Below are 24,591 nucleotides of genomic sequence, written 5' to 3'. Positions count from 1 at the left end.
AATGATTTCCAGTGGCTTGTCAACAGATACCATGATAAACTCATATTGCACTTTGTAGAGGTATTGAACTTCACATGTATTAGAGGGGCCTTATAGCTAAATAAATCTATGGCCTATTTCTCAACATGGGCACTACTGATGTTGTGGTAGGGTGATTCTTTGCTATGGATACTGTTCTGGGCTTTATAGAGTGCTCAGAAAGCTTTTACGGTTTCTACCTACTAGATGTTAGTAGCACACTCCCTAGTCAGTTACCAGAACCCACTCAAGGCCACATGCTCCCTTAGGGACAAATCACTTCAGCTGAGAACCACTGGTCCATATTAAATCCATTCTAAAGGGAGTTCACATGACTTGGCATACTGCTTTACTTAAACTCAGACAAGCATGGAAGGTAGCTCAGAATCACTTAGAATTCTGCTAAATGGGGCAAGTTAAACCATTAACTGCAGCTCAAAACCTTAAACTTTGAAGTGAACATCAGCTAAATCTGCCCTGTGCCAGCCAGGACTTAGGAAACAGTACCTGACACGTCCTGCAGAATGTGGGGACAGAGGACATGCACTTGGTGATGGAGAAAGTGACCCCTGCCCCATACCCCTGAACTCACCTCTTCTGGTGGGTGCCGGACCTTCTGCAGATACTTCTTCAGCACTTCCTCTGGGGTTTTACCTATGGGGAAAGGAGAGTCACTAGGTCACCAAGGCAGAGGAGATGGGATCAAGTGACCTTGCCATTCTAGGTACTTCAGAGAGGATAGAATAAGAGACAAGTTCAAAGTGAAAAGGATCAGGGAGACAGGTGACTCAGTTTGAGTGCTTGCCTTGTAAGAATGAAGATCTACGTTGATCCCTGGAAACCTGTGTAATACAGCAGGCTTGTAACTCCAGAGATAGGGAGTTGAAGTCAGCCGTATGTCAGGGGCTTGCTGACAGCCACTCTAGCCTAAGTGGTAAGCCCCAAGCAAGTAAGAGACCCTGATTTTAAACAAAACAAAACAAAACAAAACAAAACAAAACAAAACAAAACATAACAAAACAAAACAACAACATACCCAAGGCAGATGGCACCTAAGAAATGATACTCAAGACTGAACTTTGGTTTTGTGTGCAGGCGTGCATGCAAGTACACACAAGCACACATGCATACAGGTGCACACATAGAAGAAAAGGAGGTCAAATTATTTTGCACCAGTTTAAGGAGCATGAATGAGAGCAGAGGTTGTTTTAGCTCTGTCAAAGTGGCTTGAGGAAGGATGAGATGCCCCTGCCTGTCTTGACCTCTTCCTGCCCACTCTCTGACATGTCTGCCTATTTTAGCAAATCTGCATTTTAACTGAGATAAACTGAGTTTCTCTTCCTGATAATCAAAGAGCCTAGACTTGCCCATTTGGTCCCTTGAGAAAAAAGGAATGAAAACTCTTGGCACTGCTCTACAACTGCCAGTCAGATGGGCTGCATTTCTTTTACAACTCGTAAAGCCCTATCTTAAGTTTTGTAACATGGTGTCACAGTCAAATTATTTTTATGGGAAAGCAGGAAGTTGTGACCCCCAGTTTCAGGACAGTCCTTCCTGGCTTCAGCTCCTTCTGTTGCTGCCAGCAGGCACAGTCCAGCAGTGGGAAAAGGAGTAAGGCTCCAGGAAACATGCTGAGAGCCATGGGGAGTAAGGCTCTTCAGGAGCTGGGTCTTCAGGAAGCAAGCTAAACTGAAGGCAGAGGGTAGGATCACTGGGGTTTATAAAAAAAACCACAGAGCAAGGAGAGCCATGAAACCTAGGGCCATTCCTCTAGCTTTCCCCATCTGTTTTCTTACCCATTAAATAGGGAAGATTGGTAGTACCTACAAAATGGGTGCTTTGACCACTAATGAGCTGATGGATTCACAGCCCCGTAGCAGTTTGCCAGAGAGACAGTATGTGCTATTAATAGTTCCAGAACCAGGGCAGAAGTGTAAAGCCCTGTCCTGACTTATTGGACTAAGAACAGGCATGTGAGTTCACTGAAGCAGAGAAATTGAAATGAACTGGGAAAGTAGGGCAGGGAGTTGAGAAAGTTTAGTGGACAAAAGCCAAAAGCGGAGAGGCAAGGCCTTCTCTCCCACTGCCCCATTTCTCTCTCTCTCTCTCTCTCTCTCTCTCTCTCTCTCTCTCTCTCTCTCAAGAAAAATAAAAATTGGGCTGGGCTTCTAATTAATTGAGATCCCATTGCCGTTTGCCAGGTCCTGGGCCAAGTGCCACACACAGCCATTCTGACTGAAACTTCACAGGAAGTTTATATGATGAAGGCTTAAGAGAGCAGATCACTTCATGACCAGCAGCAGCAAGCAGGATGGCCAGCCCAGAGTCCCTTGAGGTCAAGGAAGATCTCCTTGCTCTCCAGAGCTGGGTTGTGGATAGGTTCACAGTGATTTGTGAAGGAAGGTTTATGGAGCCAAAGGTCAGAGGCTCCAGAGGGACATGGAATAGTGGCTATTTCTCAATTGTCATAGGCACATTCCAGCACACACCTGCTGGTTGCAGGCATCACAAAGACAGGTCGGCAGAAGTTTCACCCAACTAGCTCCTGACAAAGGTGGGACTAGATACAATGTTTCTGTTCTGACACCAAAGTTATGTTTCTCTTCTGACTTACAACACTTAATATCTTCATGCTTCTGCTATTGTTGCTTTGTATGTTTCTGTGTCTCAGGGTAGTTCTTTCTGACCCAGACCCAACCCTCTTAGATAGACTCATCATAGTCTACTAGCCAGACCTGCTTAGCAGATGTGGAACGGACAGCCCAGTGGGCTAAGCCATGGCTTTGACCTCGGTGCAGGTAGGCCCAGTTTTTCACTTCAGGTATCTAAGCAGAAGAGGCCTGTACCTTTCTTGGCTTGCTTTTTGGTGGTCTTGCGGCTCGTGTTCGAGACCCCTGGGATGGACTTTATCTCACTCTTGCTGACAGGGGGCGGGTGGAGGACCAGCTTTGGTGGGCGAGTGAGGCACACAGGCAATCCCGCTGCACTCATGAGTATCCCGGTGATTCCTGGAAGGGGCAGGGCAGGGCAGGGGTGAGAAAGGGCTGAAGAATGCGCTCTCAAGAGTCCCCACACACCCCCTCCCGCTCGTCTCCTCTCCTCTCCAGCAGACAGTACTCATAATTCATGCATTCTGTATGCACACATATGCAATCGCATGCTTGGGCGTGCCGGTGGGCAAATGCCGGAAGTCAGCTTTTTTTTTTTGTAAGTTGTCCTTCAGAAGCCAACAACCTCACTTAAAACAAATTACTTTTAGGAACAAGTCGCGGTTCCACATTCACATCGTTTTGTTTTGTGACCCACTAATTTTGTCCAGGGACTTCTGTGTGACCATGGGTGTGAAACTACCCATGAGCACAGCATAACTGAAGGCACAACTCTCCCTTCCTTCAGAATGGACCGGGCACTCGTTCAACAGGGATGTGCAGGATGCTCCGAGGCCCTCCCCAGTCCCTGCCTGACCAATGGCAAGCCATTATTATGTAGGCTCAGTGTAGGCAGTCACAGCTAATGGAAGATCATGACTGGAATGCCTATGTTATACTGAGGAGATACAACTGACAGCTCTCCCCACCCCCTCCTCTGGTTCCTGAACCTAAGAGGGGATGGTCACCTTGATTTGTGAGTCAGGGTATCATGGACCTGGACCTCACCAGGAAACTGGTAGTCAGCAAACTCCAGGGACCTCCCTATCTCTGCCTCTCAGGCAATGGGATTATATGCCTGTCATTACTCTTTCTGTTTTAATACAAAAAAAGAACAGGGATTCTGGGCTAGAATGTTTGTCCTCATGCTTGCCAGTCAAACACTTTATTAGATGAGCTATCTCTCAAGACCCCTGGCATGCTCGGTGTTTAGCACCACACCTTGAGCTTTCCTACTCAGCTCCTAAGATCTCATTTTCTCCCATTAACATCCAAATTCTCCCCTCTTTATTAATATGTGTTCACTAGTCTGTCCATGATTCTGAGTTTTCAGCCTACGTCAGTCAAACCCAGGTTAGTGAGCTCTTACCTGCCAAGGCAGGATTAACAGGGCTGGACCCATTCAAGTTTTTCACAGGCACAGTGGGAACTCTGTGGAAGTAACGGGCAGATATATTATGGCTTTGACAAACAGGACAAAATGAACTAGTATTTAAACCTACCAAAGTGCAGTGGGTTCTTAACAGATCAGTGGGAGGTGAGAGGTTCAAACTGAACTCAGATCTTGACACCCTCCACTCAGAACCTGAGAATGAAGAATGGGTCCAGGATGCCCATGGTCAAAGCAAGGAGTTCCCAGCTCTGCACTGTCTGCCAATTCCTCCACCGCCACCTTCTTAGCCTTCTGCCAGCCTCTTCTCATCGTTGTTTTACCTTTGTTCTTTCTGGTCCTCACCCCTGCCAGTCACATGCCTGCCTACGCACCTTTAGAAAACGTTGTTTCCTCTCCCTAAAATGTTCTTCCAGGACTCTGCCCGTTTCCGCTTACATTCCCTTACTATTGGCTAAAACAGATCTTCAGCCAGGATCACAGTTATATCTCTATCCCCAAATCCATGCACCACAGGAATCCATATCACCCCACCCCCATGTTCCCCAGAGAGCAGAGATGTTGCAATCCCTGGTCCAGCATTTGGAAACCACTGCCTGCACAGCTGTCACTTCTCCTTGTCCCAGAAACTTATAAAGGCAAGCCGAGACTCCTCCCTTGCTGACCTCCCCAGCTCTGGAGAGGAGCCCACACAGCTGCCTGGGAAAGGCCAGGCCGCCCACGGCGAAGGCACTGAAGGTGAAAATACAAGACACATAGAGATGGGACTTGTGCCATTCCCCTCTGCCACCCAGGCTTCCACAGCTGGCTTGGAGAAGCCAGTGGGCCTGGCGATAGATAGATAGATGCCTCTGGGATCCAGGAAGCCTGAGAATCCAGCTGGGGTAGGGCTGTGCTGGGAAGTCAGAAGGAAGAAAGCAATATTTATTTATTTGTCTATTTGAGAAGAACTCATTGAACCCTACTTTGGGATAATCATGTTTAATGCTGGAGACGCAGCTGTGAGCATAATACCCCATGGGTCTGCCTTCCTCTATGAGCTATGATTCACAGGGCTCATATCTGGCTGGGGGCAATCCTAACTCTTCAACAACAGATAAACCTACTCAGTCCTCCCAGGACTCTAGGTAAGGAGTGTTACAGTCAACCTCACTGCATAAGTAACAAAACTGAGGCACACAAGAGGTTACGCCAACTAGACCAAGATTGCAGCAAGAGTCCAACACACACTATCTGGCTCCAGAGTCCTTTCACTGCGCCTCCCATGATGCCATGCTCTGCATTGCCCCATACTGTAATGCACGAAGGCACCATCAGGACAGAAGAGAGGCCTGATAGCCAAGTCTCTCTACCGTAGCACACCAGGTCCAGTAGGATGCGCTTCCTCTGTTGCCTTTCGTGAAGACAGAAGCAGTGAAGCTAATCAAAGCATATGATGCTATGTATCGGGCCAAACCTAAAGCTCCTTTTCTTTCCCAACTGCCGCCTGAATAAAGCAAGACTGGATGTGGGGAGATGAGGGAAAAGCTGACTTGAAAATAAAAGCCATAGACCAAGGAAAGTGGAACGGCCTTGATTCCTGGTTCTGTAAACAATCAAACACTGCAAACAACATGAAGTCTGCCAACTGCTTGAGCCTCGGGGATCTGGGGTTAGAATGTCTCGTCTTGGCACCTTCCCATTACACTATTTGAGAGAAAGGTGAGTCAGAAGCCCCTGAATCCCTTCCAGGACAAATTCACCTCCCCACTCTATCTGAAGAGGCTAGAAGAGCCTGCCCCCTATGGTATGTCCCCTGGTCACCACTAGGGGACAGCACGTGCCGCACAGCCCCCCGCACCTGCCTCCTTTCACCATCTCCAGGGCCCCCACCACAGCTGATAAAAAACTGTGATCTGAGTGACAAAGGCCACCTTTGTTTCCACAAACCTGACTGGCAGGTTTCCACACACTCTCTGGTCAACCAGGAAGTACTCCAATCCTCAGAGCAGCCCGAGGATTGTGGCATGTGGGGGCGTCTAGAGAGAGAGATAGGGGAAGCCTGTTTGTGGAACACTTGAACACTCAGGAAGACTTTGGGATCAACCTGTGGGGCCAACCTTCCTCTGTGTGTCAGGAAGGGGCAACCTGGTCCCTGGTCTGTGGGCAGCAGTGGGGCTCAGCGGAGGGCAGGGCTGTGTGCTTTACCAAACACCAACAGCAAACATGGAGAAGAAACGGAAAGTGACTGCCCGCATCTGTACACAGCCTGCTTTGCCTCTGGCAGCTCTGGCCAGATCCTCTGTATTCTGTGATCACATCTGCCTGCCTTTAACCTCAGCTGTAAACAAGGTCCGATAAATGTCTGCTCCCTTGGGGTCCCTGTGAGGCTGTAGGATCTAGGTCAAGTGTTGGTAAACAGCTGAGCCTTGTGCAAATTTGGGCAACTGTTTACACTTTTATTTTCCAATTGTCGAAGGGCTTGATTTCTGCCACTTCCTGCTTTAATAATCCAGTTTTCTCACATTCTTGACCACAGGGTATCAGGTATAAAAGGCAGAGTTGAAAGCCTAGCAGTACTGGGGACTGTGAGCAAGCAGCACCTGCCTGCCCTTCCCCCATGGTTCCTGGTTAAAATGAAAATCCCAGAAAACCTGTCCTCTGCCCTAGGGCCTCAGCTATCTGAGCCCAAACCCCTCCTTCTGTGAAGCAGCGGTCCAATAGCAAGCCTCCTTCTCACATCTTCCAGGCAACCCAGCCAAAGCCCTTTGACCTAATCATGCACTGGCCAATCGGAAGACAGCCCTTCCCCCATCCTCTTGGGCTGTTCCCAGTTATGGAGGATCCAAGTTTTTATTTCCATTGATAAAAGTAAAACTGAGAGGAACTGACACAGTAGACACAGTAAAGAGAGGGGGCCTGAACAGGCCGTGTGTGTGTGTGTGTGTGTGTGTGTGTGTGTGTGTGTGTGTGTGTGTGTGATATCCTTGCAGACCTCATGCGGAGAAGGCTAGTGTTTTCTGAGTTATTCACCAACCCAGGAAGCCTCATGAAGGACAATGGCCTTGTCTCTAAGGCAACCAGCAACCATGCCTAGCTGGAGGTACCGAAGCCTGAACTCTGAGGGGAGAGGGGTGACTGCTGCCCTGCACCTACCCTCCCACCCCCTTTAAGAACCTCCTGCTTGTGTCTGAATAATTTGCTGTATCTTTTGTCCCCTGCCAATACTTTCTCCTCATCCCACATTGCCTGCCATCCTTGATCTTCCTTTTTTTTTCACCCTTTCCTGTGGGAAAGTTGCTTGAAGAGGTCATGGGCAGAGGGGATGGGGACGGGGCTGTGTAATGACAGAAGGTTGATGGCAGTTCCAGACAAAGAGGATAACACATGCTCATTAGTGGCCAAGAAAAGCTACAAGGGAAGATGGCAATGGGAATGCAGGAGGTGGAAAAAAGGTGAGAAGAAAGGGCTGGAAGACAGAGAGAGGTGGGAGGGGCCCCTTTCAGAAAAACAGTGCAAAAGCAACTCATTTCTATAGCCCTTTTGAATTGTACTGCCTGGACTGCACTCACTTCTCCAGCTTGGCAGGGGAACAAACAAAAGAAATGAAGCCTGCTGAGTTCCTCACACTCGTTGTAGTTCAAGGTGATCTCGGGGTATCTTTCTTCATGATGGCATGGGGTTACTGGGGCATTTGTCAAGGGGACAAAAATGATGTGTAAGTTGGATTGGCTCAGCTTAGCCTTGAGTTCACTAACACAAGGGTATAGTCATTAGATCATCATCATCATCATCACCATCGGCAGCTAATAGCCATTGGACTCTGTGCAGTCTCTGAAGGCTTCATTTAACCCACGTGACAACCCTAGCACTGAAGTCCTATTATGATGTTGCTCAACAGCTAAGAACACTGAAGACAGAGGAAACAAAACTTATTCCAAGTGGTACAGCAAAGAACTGGGTCCAAGCTCAAGAGTCAGGGGGTCCCCTACATACACTGAGCCTCCTCTTATGGGCTGGCAATCACCCTGGAAATCTGCTAGAGCACCCAGCACTCTGCTGCAACCCCAAGTAGAGAAGCAGAGTAGCAGCAGGATGCAGGCGCCTCTTCCCCGCTGTCCTGCACTTCCCCAAGGAGGAAGTCATGACCATCCATCCCATGCCTCTGGCTGGCATTACAAGCTGCCTTCACCTTCACTGAGGCTTTAGCCAAAACAAGGACAGAACAGTGCACAAAAGCTTGTGTTCCAGCTTCTCTCCACTAAGGGAAGATATCTCTCAAGCAAAGTGCCCATGCTTAAAATGCATCAGCAAAAGAAATGGGCGGACATGGGCAAGCCCAACGGGGGCTTGTCAAGGAGTGACCTCTATCCATGGAGGGTTTCACAGTGATTCCATGAGCAGGTTCTGTAAATTTGGGACTATCATTTGACATACAAGGAAGGACACTGACTCTTGCAAAGATCCTGGGGCTCACACAAATGAGAGGCAGGAAGAGAGGCTGTTCCAGCCCAGTCCTCTTCAGTTCAACTGTGTATCTTTCATTTCCTGTCCCTATGCTAAGACTCTGTTTGGAGACCCAGCTGAGTGTCTATAGTATTGCCTTAGGGCAGCCTAGATTTTCAGTCTAGGGACTCATTCCAGCTCTAAACCCTTTTCAACCAGGCAAAGGCTGAGTGCAGAGAGCTGGGCATTCCCGTTTGCTGGTTGAGGGAGATGGAGAACATAAGAAAGACTAATGGCACCTCCAACAGCACCAGCGCGTCATAAGAATGCTACAGTGGGCCAGGAAAGAAGCAATCCTTGCTTGGCGCCTATTGTACTGAGGTAAAGGGGAAAGAGGATTATAAGGCCGTATTCCTACAATATATTTGATTTTATCTGTTAAATGGGACAGTGTCACCAGAGTCATTATAAAGATTATAAATGAGATGATAACACTGTCAAACCAGAACACAGTGAGCTGAACTAATGTGAATGGGTATGCCCCATGTTTCACTAATGATGGAGTCAGGGCTCCATGGGTGGATCTGGCTTCAGACCACATGGCAAATGAGAAGTAAGACCCCAGCTAGATCCAGACCTCTTGGATCCCTAATATGAAAGACCTCCTTGTTCATACCAGGCTGGCTTCGACCTGCCAGGGGCAGCTCAGCCTGAGAAGACTAAACAAGCCTGTCTTGGCAAGTCCCTCTTGCTGTCTGACCCAGAAGTGAGTCACATGCTATCACTGAGGTGGTTACATGCTCTGTCACAGCCATGGAAACACCTACCCGGAGGCAATCAGCACCCGGGACTGGGCAATGGCCAGTCGCTGCAGATTGGACCGATTCAAAGTGGCCAGTGCCACCCTTCCAGTCTTCCTGTTGCTTCCTTGTGGGCTGGCAGGGGAGCCTACAGTCGCCGCAGCTGGTGCATTAGAGACTTGTCTTCGGATAACCTGCGATGGGGCTGTCTTCCCTGGGCCCCGAATGGTGCCAGTGGTGTCTAGTGGCTTTGCTCCAGGGGCAGGTGGCTGGGGCAGCTTGCCCACTCCAGAGAGGGCCATGTTCTTTCGTGCTGCTGGAGGCTGAAGAGGTCCAGTGCCCCCATGGACCACAGCAGCCTTGACGCTCATCACCAAAACACACTGTGGACAGGAGCAAGGTGGTGCAGGGGAGGATGTCGCCGGTCCAGGACTGACTGGCCAGGACTGAGTCTTTGGCATAGTGCCTGTGACCATGGGGTAGATGAGGTCTAGTCGTCGTCGGACACGGCGCTGGCGTTGGGTCTGCCTGTTGATCTGGCCCATGGTGCTGAAGTCTATTATGTAGCTGAAGCCAATGGAGGTGAGGTCGATCCATGGGTGCTGCTTCTCATAGGCATACTGAATGGTGATGCCGACTTCCATGTCATAGGGAGTCCAGGAACCATTGTCATTCTCCCATTCCCACACAACACCCTTGCCAGGGGCTGAGGATGGGTCGTAGTAGTTTCGTCGAACTGGGCGGAGGGTCCCTGTCAAAGTCAGAGAGAGGAGGAGTTAGAGCCTGTATAGAATCCCACTGATTTGAATTAGATTCACAGATAAACATAACAGGAGTCCTACTGTGTGGCAGGCCCTATGCTGCCTAGTAGTGTGTCAGTTTTGAATAAGGCTTATTTAGAGAAGCGTACAAACAATCCAGAGTAGAAGTAGAAGAAACCACACGGAGGGCAGGGCAAGCATTGCCAAACAACAGAATGCACCTCCAAGCGTGGGGTTCAGGTACATTGGTTTTCAGACAAATCAATTCACTTTCCAGCTAATTCAGAATACCTCAGCCAATAGTTGTTGGCTCCCTGCTGGGAGCTTTTACAAACAAACAAACAAACAAAAACACTAAAGGTGATTCGTTTATACAATCAATGAATATAAATTCACACATGCCAGGATTTCTCATGAATGGGTTTCTCAGGATTTCTCACTTGAGAGAGAAATGCCCCCATACATAGAACTGCTCATAGGCCATCTCTGTTCCTGTAAATATGCCTGCACTCAAGGCTATGGAAGAAAAGAACACAGAGTTTTGGAAGTCTAGAAGAAAGGGGAACAACTTTGTTTCCATCTAGAAGGCCAGAAGCGGTGGCAATGAAGCTCACCATGATTCTTTCAAAGCACATTAAAGAGAAGGAAGAACTGGGTTGGTGATTGACTCCTTGGGTAAAGAAACTTAATTCTAAGCCCATGGCCTGGATTTGGTCCCCAGGACCCACATGGTGGAAAGTCCAACCGACTCCCATAGGTTTTCCTCTAACCCCCAAACACATGCCATGGCCCAACCCACCCAGCCCCTGTCCTGCCAAAACAAATAAATGTTAAAAAAAAAAATTAAAGACAAAAGTGTGTTATTGGGAGATGGGGCATCTTCTTAAGAAAACTTTCACCCGTTTCCCAGAATTAAGCCTTTTATCAGCAAGAATAACATTCTCAATGGTCACGAGAACCATTTAATAATTATCTAAGATTTTCTTCCAAGAAACTCAACCCTTCTAAAGATAGCATCCTCTTCATTTGATGGCCTCTCTGTGGGTTTGGAAGAGCCAGGGTGATTACAAGATAATAGGACAGCACAGATGACCCAGCGGGACAGCAAGACAACTGGCCTACAGAGTCAGATTCTCTGCCTCTTTTTTCCTTTCCCCTCCCTAATTCCAAATTCTGTCTCCAATCAAGACTCATTTCACAGCATCAACATCAAGGCTCAAGACTGAAGAGGGCTCTGAGATGCTGGGGTAGGGGGTCCCTGTATCTACCAACTTAGGCTTCATCTGAGGAAGTGGTGGGAAAAGGCTCCCCTTTCCTGGCCTCTGACCCAACCCCCCTTCCAACCCAGAGGGAGACACCATGACTGGGACAGAATCCCATTCAAGGGGGAAAGAAAGGAACAATGGTTATTCAGGCCTTTGCCAGGGTCATAACCCACTCCCCACCCCATCTCCAAGCCCCTTAATGACCCAAAACATCAACATTCAGAGAAGCAGAACAATCCTCTATTCAGTGCCAGGACCTCTGCTGGGGGCCCTTGGGTATCAGGATGGGAGGGGGGTGTTCCCGGGTTAGCCTCCATTTCCTTCCTTAGCAGCAGGTCAGCTTTCTGGGGAACAAAGCACAGGGTCCATAAGGAGCTTCCATCGCTTCCTGCTGTGGGAGGAAGCCTTCTTTCCTCATCTCTTAGGTTTCTATTACATAGCTCCTTCAACAGGTGGACTTGAAAATTAAATGAAGAAACAAGTATAGAACCACAAATAGGAACCTCGCACACAGCAAGTGCTCAACCAAATGGCTGGTGATTATTATCATAGCTCATTCTGTGATGTTATAGGGAAAGAGCAGTTTAGAGGACTCTGTCTCTCTCTCTCTCTGTCTCTCTTTCTCTGTCTCTCTGTCTCTCTGTCTCTCTCTGTCTCTATCTCTCTCTGTCTCTCTGCCTCTCTGTCTCTCTGTCTCTGTGTCTCTCTGTCTCTCTCTCTCTCTGTCTCTCTCTGTCTCTGTGTGTGTGTGTGTATAAGGGAGAGAGTTGGCGAATACAAAATCACCCTGCCCTTATTGACCGTTCATTACACTTAGACAACTGCTCACAGGTACCAGCTCTGTACAACTTCCATGGCAATCATCTTACAAAGCATCTTTTACAGATAAGAAAATCAAGTTCAAGAGCGTTTAATGACACTTTTTAACATTCCCTCTAGAGAACACGGGCAATGCACTTGACTAGTCCTTACAAATGCATTTTTGATTGTTTGATTGGGTTTTAGACAATACAGTTATCAATCCCGGAAAAGTCTGAACTGAACGTTGTCTCTAACTCAGTAAACGAATTCCTGGCTCCACACGCAGGCTCCTAGTTTAGCTCCTTCTATCCTCTGCATTTCCCATTACTTCTGACAAATGGAGACCTCCTAATTCTCAGGCACTCCATTGCAGCTCCCCAACTCTTCACCACAACCTCCCGCTTACAACCCCACCCCCACCCCCAACCCCCCACCTCCATCACACTCATGTCCTAAAACTTTCCTCTCTTTTACTTCTTGTGCCTCTGTTCATCCGTTCTTGAAATGTTCTACTCTGAGCCCCACCCCTCAGGAAGCTGGAGGTGCAGAACATGACTGTTTTCAGATGGCTAAGCTTTCTCTTCTTGTAGGTGCTGAGTGGGGGCAGGGATAGAGCTGTGTAGCTCTTTGTAGTCCACTCCCCAGTGCTATGTCTGGCAGTTATAAAAGCACCATAAACTGGGCCATGATTGACTGAACACTCTGGCTACTGTCATATTTACTCATTGATCGCCTAGTGTTCAGCATCCCATTAGTTGCTATGGAGAATGCAAAACTCAAGCATTCCTCAGTTAGGAGACAAAGGTGTGAGTGGCTGTTGATGATACAAAAGGAGCCAAGGGATGTCAAGGAGATGCAAGGTGGCAGAGAAATGACTAGACCCCTTCTCTGTTTAAATCTTCCTACAATATTTTCTTAGGCTACCACAACAATCCCCTTCCTCACCACAGCTCCTTCTTCTCACATGGTCTACACATATTTCTTGCACGCTGGCCTCTAGTCTCTCCCCCTGTTGCTATTCTTCTCTGCCCTTGGGACTCTTCTTGATGCTAGGTCCTCCTTCAGAAGCACTCAGCAAGCACTTTCTTTACTCTTTCTGGTTAAATAAAGCGCATATCACCAAAGGGAAATGTCTGTGACCAAGTCAAAATCCTACATTGTAACAGCACTGACTTCGATGTGAAGTTTACTCATTTATCTATGTGGCTAGTTAGATAAAGACCTGCTTCTCTCCCTAGAGCCTCAATCTGGTGACAGTAGGCACCAAACTGTTTATCCTAGTTCTGCCTCAAAGGATTGACTGGTCCTGGGGGCTCAATAAATAGTGATCAATAGCTGAAGGAATGATGGTTTGCAGAACTTATAAAGAAATAGATGACAAATGTCGTAAGTCTTGAATAGTCAAGTGGTAAGAAAGGGTATCCCTTCAAGGAGAACCCATGTGAAGAGGAGGAGTACAGACAATCTCAGTGCTACTGGAAACACCTAAGGCATAGAGGGGCAAGTTTGAGCCAGGGCATGGAAAGTCTAGAACCTCAAGCTGTGATGGACTTTGTTGTCGGTTAGTGAAGAGCTAGTGAAGTGTTTTAACTGTAAGTGACAAGACCAGATCTGCTCTCCTGATCAGTTCAGAGTGAGTAGATGCCTGCTGGAGAAAGCAAAAAGAGAGCCAGGAAGACCCCACAGAAAGGACTGGGAAGGACCTGAGCTTGGACAGCTGGGTACTCTGCAAACAAGATTTCAAGGCCACTTGTTCATAATCCCCAGGGAACCAGCAATGACCTCAAGACTCAACAGCCTTGGCCTGGGAATCCAATTGTGTTCATGCACATTAAAATTCCAACTGATGGCTACACATCTCACATCCCAGGACACATTAGCCACCCAGGCTCTGGGTGAGAGAAAGAATCCCGAGGCTGACCGTGAGAAAACAGCAAAATGGTAGCAAACAGAGGAATGTGAACATGAGATCATTTTTGGAGACAAAGTTGCTGAATTGAGTTCAGTCCTACAGGGTAGTCATCAAAAATACACAACGTCAAAACCCCGAATCTGAGATTTGAGAGAAGATGAGATCTCACTTTTTAGACCATGGTTCTCAGCCTTCCTAATGCTGTGACCCTTTAATACAGTTATGAATGTTGTGGAGACCCCACACATAAAATTATTTTTGTTACTACTTCATAACTGTAACTTTGCTGTTATGAATTGTAATGTAAATATCTGACAGGCAGGGTATATGATATGTGACCCCTGTGGGGAGCGTGACCCACAGGTTGAGAACCATTGCTCTAGAGACTGCTCTATTTGAAATGTCCTCCTCCTGATATATTCAGGACCATGAATTAGATGGTCTAAAGAAGGAAGTTCCATCTCGTACTATGGTGTGATGACGGAGGAAGAAGGTCTCTAATATGGTAGAAATATAGAATATTCACAAACTAAGAGGAAGGGAGAGAAGGAAAAGTTGCTTTCCCCCAGGTACCCAGGCATAAGCATCCAAAAACATCCAGGAGGTTTTGTATCTTGGGAGAGAGAAGACAGTGCTCCAGGCACGGGCTGAGGTCACTAAGACATGTAAACCACACCTGTGTTTTTATAAAATCCACTATCCAAGCCCTAAGCTTCTCTTACTAGCACCACCTCAGCTCACCCTCAGTGTAGAATGTTCCATATGGGCAACACATTGGATATTCTATTACTGCTACGTTCCACATGCCTGCAACTGCACACGGACTCAGTGGACAGTGTTCACAAAGGCATAGAGGGGACAAGGGATGTGTCATTAGACTCTTAGCTCTGCCATTGACTAAGTAACTTGAACTCATGAGCAATTTAAGCTCTTTCAACTTGTTCCTTTTTCTTTAAAATGGGAATAACAGTCTTCATATAATCCTTAAACAAGACACCTCTGCAACTTGCTTGACATATCATAGACACATCTCCTCTATACTGCAGCATCCACATGGTCATCCAAATGTCTACCTCCTCCATTCCTGTGCCCACACTAAGTAGGAAGCAATAAAAGAGATTTTGTCAAATCTTGTAATACCACTCACTCCTTTCTCATTGCATTAATGATAAAAGAGATAGGCTAGTACTAAACACTTAGAGCTGGAAAGACTTACTCTTGCATCAACCTATTTTATTTTCATTAGCATCATTATTGGTGTGGCGGTCTTGCCCATGCACCTGTAGATGCCTATGCTGGAAGAAAAAGGTCTTTGAAGGCTTCTCTCCAATCTACAAAGGAAAAGACCTGAACAGTTAGGGAAAGGCCTCACTACAAAGGAAAAGAGACAGTAGAGAACTTTGGATGGAGAAGACTCTATCAAGGCTTATAGAAATGGCCAAGACTAGTTCCTACCTGCCTCTCTTCTTACCTTCTAAATATTCTACAGCCCAGATGCCTAGTGAAAACTAGCCTAGAATGTAAATCAGCTCAAGTCTGGGGAAGGAGAACCCAGGGCAAACAGAAGCAGGCACATGGGTGTCTGCAACCTCCCAACCATCTCCCTGGAGACAGTCTGGATGCAGCCAAGAGCTCTAAGGAATGGAGAGACCTAAGACTTACTAGGTATCCAAGCATACAGTTCTGAAAAGAGAAAGCTCTCACGTCAAATGCCTATAAAAACAAGACAACCAGAGAGAGAGAGAGAGAGAGAGAGAGAGAGAGAGAGAGAGAGAGAGAGAGAGAGAGAGAGAGAGAGTGATTGCTGCTAGGCAGGGAACTTTGAGCTTGTCTGTCTTTATAGAGATTTTTCTGGTTCCCAGCTTTAAAGTATCGCTTGGGGACAATGGGTAATTTAATTAAATATTGCCAGGGCTTGGCTGAGGTTGCCTGGGAGTTGGTGGCTTAACGTTCCTTCCATGTCATAATCTTATCAATGGTCTATGTTCACAGGAACTGAGTTCTTGTGTCATCGAAAAAGGGAGCACAAGGCGGTCAGAGCTGACATGAAAGAATTCTAATGTGCATTTATAAGCTCTCTGGCAGGCACAGCCTTTCTAGGAATTTAGCCCCATGCCTTCAGCACCCTAGCCTAGCACTCGCCATAGGGGAAGTAGATACCTAGGAAAGTGATCTTGATGTAGGAAAGAGGGGGTGAAACCAAAGAAGTATGAATGTGAAACACACAAATGCAATCTTTAAAAAGAATTAAGGCCAGAGGAGGTGGTGAACATCTGTAATCCTAGCACTAGGGGGGGAGGGGCTGAGACAGGTAGCTGGCCAGTTTGGGGGCAACCAGAATAAATACCTAGACCATATTTTTTTAGAAGGGGTGTAGATGCAGAAGAAACAGCTCAGTGGCAGAGTAGTTGCCTAGGATCATGGCTATTCTCAAATGCAGACATAAAACAGAAGCAGATCCAGCACCACGTGACCTGCTATAACTACTAGGCAATAGGTACTGACCTTCAAAAGTGCTACTAGCAGCCAGACCCTGGGACAGAGAGTCTGTCACTCAGTCTATGTTCTCCAGAACTTCACTTCTGTCAAGAGCAACTTCTACATCATGGATGCTCTTAGGTCTATCTATGTTCATCTGAGAGAATCCCATTAAGTCACAGATTAAGCCTCCAACTTCCTAACAATGGGGCAGAGGATGGGAGTCAGTCCATTACTAGCCTAGCTCTCCATATGCTGCACAGATTTAGTCTAAAATAGAAGAGCTAAACTTGCTGTTTTATTTTGAGCAGGCCTGGAACTCTGTCAGGTGGTCTGTTGATCCCACCTCCAGGGCTCAGCTGCTTCCCCCACACACTCACCCCACACTCTCTACCAGGCATCACTTCCAGATCCTCCACCAAATACACAATGGGCATCTCCTTCTTCCTCTGAGGCTACATTTAATCCTTTCTCCCCATCTCCCAACATTTCTATTTATTTTCTCTTCTCTGTCTCTCAGCTCCTCTTCCCTGCTTTTTCTATCAAAGTTCCAGCCAACCAGATGTTAAGCTTCTGGAACTTTTTTCCCCCTCCAGAAAGTTTTCCTCCATTGGCCATGGTCATACAATTCTTGGCAAAGAGGTTGTTCAGAGTTACGACTACAGATCACAAGAGTGAGGAACTGCACCTCTTTCCCATGACAATCCCAATTAGCACACAGGATGTGAAGGCTTTCCTAGGAAGCTAGAGGACCTGTCCAGCAGCTGTTCCCTGAGTCACAGGGCCCTCCTCCTCCTCCTCTTCTCCTCTTCTCTCCCCCATCCCCACACCTGCTCCAGGCTCTGCAGTTACACCCTTGGGACAGGCTAGCCAGAATTCCAGAAATGACCCCACCCACCCCCCAATTGAAGAGATTACTGTATGGAGACAGAAACTTGTCCCAAGTCATCAGTTAAGCCGGGACAAACTAGACCCAAAGAAGAGAGCACCCTTGCTTTTCTTCTTTCTCCAGTGGCTCCCAACCCTTACTCTAACTTAACCTATAGAACTCCCTTCCTTGCTAGGATCTGGAAGAGCTACACGGCTGCGAGATTTGCGGCAGATCTAGTGGCAACTTGATTTTTATGGAAAGATAAGAGTTTAGTGCCTTGGGAGGCCAGAGTAGTGGCTCCTGTTTGCTATTTTAAGCAAAAAAAAAAAAAAAAAAAAAAAAAAAAAAAAAAAATCTAAGGACAGTTTCTTCTTAGCCTTTCTTCTTCTCCTGCTCCCTCCCTCTGTCCCTCCTCCTCCTCCTTCTCTATGGACAAAGGGAGCAGCTTCCCTGCCAGGCATTCCAGAGCCCAATCCTCCCGCCTCCTCTCTCCATCTGCTCTGGCCTGTTGCTTCAGTGCTTGGAGTGTACAAGCAGAGGCATCTGTGGATGCCACCACATCCAGGATGCTCCAGTCCTGGAACCCATGCTCCACTCTCTCCCAGTATTGTCCCAGCCCTTCCATACAATAGACAGTAATTGGAGACTGGGGATCCTTTTGCCTCCCCAAGTCTCATACCCAGGAGCTGACAGTGGGAAGGCTGGGTCCCTAGAAGAGGGCCATATAGACATTAAAGTTGAAAGGGGGTGGGGTGAGGGGGGGCAAGTGTATGTTAGGTCCAAAGGTGCCTGAGGCAAAGCAGGGTGAACTGAGGTGTGAGCAGGTGTGAGCCAAGAGGCTCAAGTAATATCTTGCTGAAGAGTCAGCATTTCTTGGGGTGTGTGTGGGGGGGGGCGGTTTGCAAAACCCTAGAGTTCTTGCACAAAAGGCTACTAGGGGCTGATGGGGGCAAAAAGGGGGTCTCCTGCAGCTAGGCTGAAGCTGGGTTGTATAATCAAGACTCTTTAAACTACTTGCAAGGACATTTACTTGGAGGTGGTCGTGGAATCCTGTGAGGACCTAGGGAAGAGAAGCACCTGCCCTCAACACCTATAGCTGATGCCAGTGAGCAAAGCTGGCCACTGGGTGGATCACAGCGGACCCACGAGGCGGGAGCTCCTGGGACAGACAAGAGATGTGAATGGCTCACCCGTGTCTTGGCGGAACTGGTTCATGGACTGCAGGTCGATGATGTAGGGCGCGAGCCGGCTGTCCACCTGGCCCAGCACCACGCTGCCCCCGGCGCGGGGACCAGCGCGCACCACCGCCTCGATGTGGTGACTCACGGCTGGGCTGTAGGGACGCCAGCGGCCGTGTTCGTTCAGCCATTCCCACACCACCACTGCCGAGGCCAGGAGCATGGCGAGCCCGGGGTTGCGGCGCGGTGCTGCCCACCTCCCGGGCCCGGCCTTCTGCGCTTCCTCCAGCGCCGCCGCCTCCGGGTCTCAACCGCGCCCCCCGGTCCGCGCCCCACCGCTGCGGGAAGCCTCAGCTGCGGCCCATGGGGGAGTCCACAGCCGCGTAGGCACTGGGACACGGACCCCGGAGCTGCCCGTCTCCGACTGCGCTCCGCCGGGCTCCGCCGCCTCTGCCGCTGCTCCGAGGGGTCCAGCGGCTTCATGCAAAGGCCCGGCCCTGCGCACTCGCCGCCCCGCCTTGCAAAGCCACCCGGGGGCGCGCGGCCCGAGCGCGACGCTGCACCCGCCTCGCACCAGTTGCGCCTCGGGCTCTGCGGGCGCCCGCGTGGATCGCGCCGCACGGTCACGCCCTCCGCCCTCTCTCCGCTCCGAGTAAGCCGACCGCGGTGGCACAGCTCCCCCTCCCTGCGGCTCGGCTCAGTGGCCTCCAGGAGGAGTCGCCCCTCCCGGGCAGAGCGCCAAGGCGAGCTCGCGCCCGCGGAGGCTTCCCTGGTCCCCCTGTCTCGAGAGCACGCGCGCCATCCCGGTCTTAGCTGCCACTACCGGGACCCAACTTTGCAGCCTGTTCAAATATGGAACTGTCTGTCTTGTCTGTCTGTCTGTCTGTTTTCAGCTCAGCACCGGCCGTGTCCTGGGCGTGAGCTCAGAGGCTCGCATCTCCCTACAGCTCGTGCATGCACACGCATTCTCTCTCTCTTCTCTCTCTCTCTCTCTCTCTCTCTCTCTCTCTCTCTCTGTCACACACACATACACCCCCAGACACACACATGCGCGCGCGCAACCCCCCTCTCCCGCTCCCCCACACAGGAATTGCCCCACGCTCTCCTTGTTCTGTCCGTTATTACCTCATCCTCGCCTGCTCCGTTCCCTAGCTGTCCATCAAAGATGCAGAAGCCACGCCCCATGGCCACTAGCACCAGCGATCTAGAGCTTCCATGCCCCCTGCTGGTCCAAATCCTCAAGTGCAGGTCAAAGGCCACACACTTGTGACCATCGAGAGCCAGTGCCAAGGGTTCCCTGCGTTTACATAGAGAGAAAAGAAGTTCTTGCTGTCCATTTTTTTTCTGTTAGAAGACACAAGATAGACAAATTCATCCTGCAGTGTCTATATAAATAAAACCATGAGACAGCAGAACAAACGCAAGCTAGACTCGCTCATTTTGATTATCAATGGTTAAAGAGGAAAGTAATATAAAGTGGGTTCTGACTAAAGGGGATTGAAGCCTGTATTGCACATTATTGCTTGGCATGGTACATCACACGGGCAACTTCCACACTTGAGAAGCAAGAAGATGGAGAATTTCATGCCACATATCCAGACCAGATCTCCAAACGAATTAAGTTAAACATTTTAAAGAGAATTATGTATTAACCTTGTCAGAAAACACACACTTTGTTTCTCCGTGGGTGGAATTGCACGAACAATGAATCCGTTCTGATAAAGTGAAGCTGGAATTTGGAGCAATCTTATATTGGTAATGAGATTGCGAATCTTTTTTGGAATGGCTTTTCCATAGTTTCATGTGCTCCTTTTATATTTGAGGAGACAAACAGAAAACCGCTCCTAAGCAGAGAAACTAGAAATTTCCAGATAGAGGAAATTTAAACTAGGGAAAGGTGTGGGTGGGTATTAAGAAATATTTAACTGTCTGCTTGCAGGACAAACAGGAAGTAGAAAGAACTAACGCTTACTTTCTGACCATTCTCTTTTGCATTCCGTCTTCTTGTGTCTACCACGATAACACGGCAGGGTAGTATAGTAGAAGTGAAATGAATGACAACACAGGAAAGCATTTGCGCCTGGGTAACTTGTTAGAGAGTGAATATAGAGGAATCAGTTGTAAGATTTAATACTGAGTGTTAACTTGACAGGATTTAGAATCACCCAAGAGACAGACTTGCCAGCATGCCTGTAAGGAGTTATCTAGAATCAGTTAACTAAGGTAGGAATACCCACCCTAACCTTGGGCAGCATCATTCCATGACTTCAGTTCCCAACCAAGTAAAGGGAGAGTGAGAGTGGCCTTCCAGTGCCTGTCACTCTTTCTCCTTACTTGTCACACTGTGATCAGCTCCACCATTACTTCCCTGATGAACTGTGTTCTTGAACTAAGAGTCAAACAGTAGCTTTTTAGATAGTTTGACACAGTAACCAGACAAGCAACTAACATATCAACTATCGTTACAAAAGTATCTAGGTCAATAAGCCACACTAACTTATAGCTCATAAAAACTGATTTGCAAATAATAGTTTCTAATTCTAAGTCAATAATAATTATAAATGTATCGACATCTTAAAACTACTTCAAATATATCCCAACCTCAGCTAATCTGGGTTACAACCTCCCCCCTAAAATTCAAATAACATCTCGTTTGAATGTCCAGACTATATCACCAAAATAGTGTCTTTTGCCGACACATGACATAAAACTCCTTAAACAAATGACTCAACATGTTATCTGGACTTATGGTGGTTATAGTGAAACCTCCCTGAGATTTAATATAATAAAGCCAGGCTTGAAGAATTTGGTAATGCTTTTAAAAATTTTATCATTGCTCCCACAAGCTTTAATTATTTAAAGTGTTTTAACTTTTTCCAGAGAGTATTCATAGCAAAACATTACTTTTTCCAGTCATTCATCACTATGTAATAAACCACTCTGAAATTAGTGGCTAAAAACAGCAGCAACCGTTTTCTTTGCACCAAACCTGCAGTCAGACGAAGGCTTCTGAACACACTCCGTCTGGCTCACACAGCATTAGCTGCAGGCAGCTGGAAATAAGATCGCTGGGATGGAGTCGATCAGACTTGCTTACTTTGCTTGCTCTGCTGTCAGCTTATAACTCGGGCAGAGTTTTTTGACCAAGGACCTAAGCAACAGTCATGGCACCCTTGCTGCAAAGAAGCTGGCTTCTAGCTAAGTGAGACCCCGACAAAAAGCCTAATAGAAGCTGAATTACTGTATCATGGTAAATTACCCTTGGTTGAAAAGGCTGGGATTTGTGTATCTCCTTTCCCCTCAGTATCCGATTATAATCATCCAATGTTTGCAAAATGACCATATACACTATTACTGATACTGGCACAATTAAAATCCAGAAGGTACTATCATGATTCATTACTGCTCTATCCTTGTACTATATTTTGTTTTGCATGCAATTGTGCATCTATAGCAAAGATGCCTCATTCTGACCTTCCTCCTGTTCACTCATCTAACCACACCCACTTCTTCCCTACTGTCATCCTGTCTGTGACTGTCACCTACACATTCTCCATATTCATTTTGTAGTTTTAAAAAACATTTCATTTTAATAATTTTAATTGCGTGCATGTGTGTGTGTGTGTGTGTGTGTGTGTGTGTGTGTGTGTGCATGCAGATGCCTGAGAAGTCTTGAGGCATCTGGCCCCCAGAAGTTGGAGTTACAGACAGTAGTGAACCACCTGTTACAGGTGCTGGAAACTGAAGTCAGGTTATCAGAAGGACCAGCAAGTATTCTTAGCCATCTCTCCTGACTCTGACTTTGTGTTCTGTTTTGTTTTAAAAGAATGTTATATAAATGGAAACATGAGTACCTAGTCTTCAATGAGTTGGATGTTTTTTTATTAAGCACAATTTACAATTTTTTGACCCTTTTGAGTTCTGTGGACTGTATCTTTGGTATTCTGTACTTTTTTTTTTTGGCTAATAGCCACTTATTAGTGAGTACATACCATGTATGTCCTACATTGCGGAGCGGGAACTTGTAGAGCCCACCTCCAGCAGAAAGACAGGGCATCAAGTAAGAGAGGGGCTGCAGTCCCACAGTCAAAACTCTGACCCATAATTATTCCTGTCTGAAAGAACTTCAGGGATGAAAATGGAGAGGCACCTGAGGAAAAGTAGGTCCAGGGAAAGGCCCAAAGCAAGATCCAGCTCAAGTTGAGGTCCCAAGGCCGGACACTGTTACTGAGGCTATAGAGTGCTCACAAAAAGGGACCTATCATGACTGCCCTCCAAAAGACCCAACAAGCAGCTGAAAGAGTCAGATGCAGATGCTTGCACCCAACCAATGGTCAGAAGCTGCTGAGTTAGGGGAAAACTGAAAGAAGCTGAGGAGGAGGGCAACTGTGTAGGAGGACCACCAGTCTGGGCCCTAAGATCTCTCAAACCCTGGAACACCAACCAGGCAGCATACATCAGCTGATATGAGACCCCCAGCACATATACAGCAGAGGACTGCCCAGTCTGGGTTTAGTCAGAGAAGATGGACCTAATCCTCAAGAGACTGGAGGTCCCAGGGAGTTTAGAGGTCTGGAGGGGTGGGGACATCCTCATGGAGACATGGGGTGGGTAGGAGGTATGGGATGTGGAACAGTCATAGTTGGAGGGTGGAGCGGGAGGGGAATAAAATCTGTAGTTTAAAATAAATAAATAAATAGATAGATAGATAAATAGATAGATAGATAAATAAATAAATAAATAAATAAAAGAATCATAGTAACTGTGGGTCTTTCATTTAGATCCTCTCTGTTAAAGTGAAGTTCCCTCTAGTGTGAGGTTTTCATAAACAGACATAGAGTTTTATGATACACCTTTGGCATTTATGAATAGAATCATGTCATTTTCTTTGATGTGATTGCTTTTCAAATCATGAAGTGTAGACTTGCTTCCCTGGGATAAAACCTATCTAGTCTGTGACTAAATAGAAAATAATTGCTGAGTTCTGTTTAATATTTTACTGAGGATTTGGGGCCATGTATTTATGAGAGATATTCTTCTGAAATTTTTCGTTTCTTTTCTTTTTCTTCTTTGTGGTCTTTGAATGGGTTTTGAAATTCAAGTAATAAGAGCTTCATTATGCAAGTTGGGGAATCTTCTATGATATTTTAATTCCGGAAGAGCTATGTGAATTCCCTAAAATATCTAGGTGTGGATATTTCTTTTTAGAAATAGTTTAGTTATGAGTTAAATTTTCTTAGTTGTTATAGGGTAACTCAAGGAGGTGTTTGGCTTGTATGTTTTAATGACTTCATTCATTTCTTCAAGGTTGTTGAATGTATTGTGTGGAGTTGTTCACAGCCCTTGTTTGTTATGTATATGATGTCCTCCGGGTCTATCACGATCTTCCATTTCACTCATGATATTGTATTGAAATTTCACCTGTTTCCTCTCTTAACATTTTCCCTTCATTACTATCACCCTCATCATCATCATCAATAGTAGTAGTAAATTCTTTGTGTATCCATTTTGTCATTCTCTTTTTCTAAGTGCTCTCTCTCCCCCCTTCTCTCTGTATGTTTTTGTTTCTGTATGTGCATATAAATGCATGTGTGTGCATGTATACATATGAGTGTGTGAATGTGAATGCCACAGGCTGATTTAGAATATACTCAACCAGTTGGCTGAGCTGGCTGGTCAATGAGCTTTAAAGACCTACCTGTCTCTGCTCACCACTCCTGCCATTGCTATTGCTCCTCCTCCCTCCATGCCCCAACCCTCTCCAGAGCTGGGTTATGATGTGCCATTATGCCTGACCTTGATGTGGGTGCTGGGGATGCCAGCCTTGGTCCTCATGATGGCACAACAGGCACTTTACCAACTGGGTCTCCTCCCCAGCCAACTTCTCCACATTCTTGAAGTAGAAGCTGTGACTTGGATTTGAGACATTCATATTCAAATTCAAGCATTTATGTACTCAATTTGCCTTCAAAACCGCTTTAGCTGTTTCCCACAAGTTCTGATGTGCTCATATTTGCTTGATGTGCTTCTCTTGAGACTTCCTT

The 24,591-nt window shown here is 47.1% G+C and overlaps 1 protein-coding gene across 2 annotated transcripts in view; it reads right to left on the bottom strand.

Moving 5' to 3' along the window:
• Dtx4 (deltex E3 ubiquitin ligase 4) overlaps positions 1-19,702 on the bottom strand; it is a 36,466-nt gene extending 16,764 nt beyond the window's left edge. Inside the window, exons 1-5 of one of the 2 annotated variants that reach the window (XM_029472721.2) lie at positions 19,673-19,702; positions 9,309-10,032; positions 4,036-4,097; positions 2,865-3,026; positions 611-672 (exon numbers count right to left, since the gene is read on the bottom strand). In XM_029472721.2, the coding sequence (XP_029328581.1) occupies positions 611-672; positions 2,865-3,026; positions 4,036-4,097; positions 9,309-9,925 (903 nt within the window). In that variant the 5' untranslated portion in view covers positions 9,926-10,032; positions 19,673-19,702. Of the gene's footprint in view, positions 1-610; positions 673-2,864; positions 3,027-4,035; positions 4,098-9,308; positions 10,033-18,559; positions 19,608-19,672 lie in introns of those variants that run through there. The other variant, XM_021151899.2, reaches the window with a different exon arrangement.
• Positions 19,703-24,591: the final 4,889 nt, after the last annotated feature.

This window comes from Mus caroli, unplaced genomic scaffold, assembly GCF_978045245.1.
Source record: "Mus caroli unplaced genomic scaffold, Mus_caroli_1 scaffold_20, whole genome shotgun sequence".
Classification (NCBI taxonomy): Eukaryota; Metazoa; Chordata; class Mammalia; order Rodentia; family Muridae; genus Mus; species Mus caroli.
Note: the sequence above shows the minus strand (reverse complement) of the source record. Positions and strands in the feature narration are given on the sequence as shown.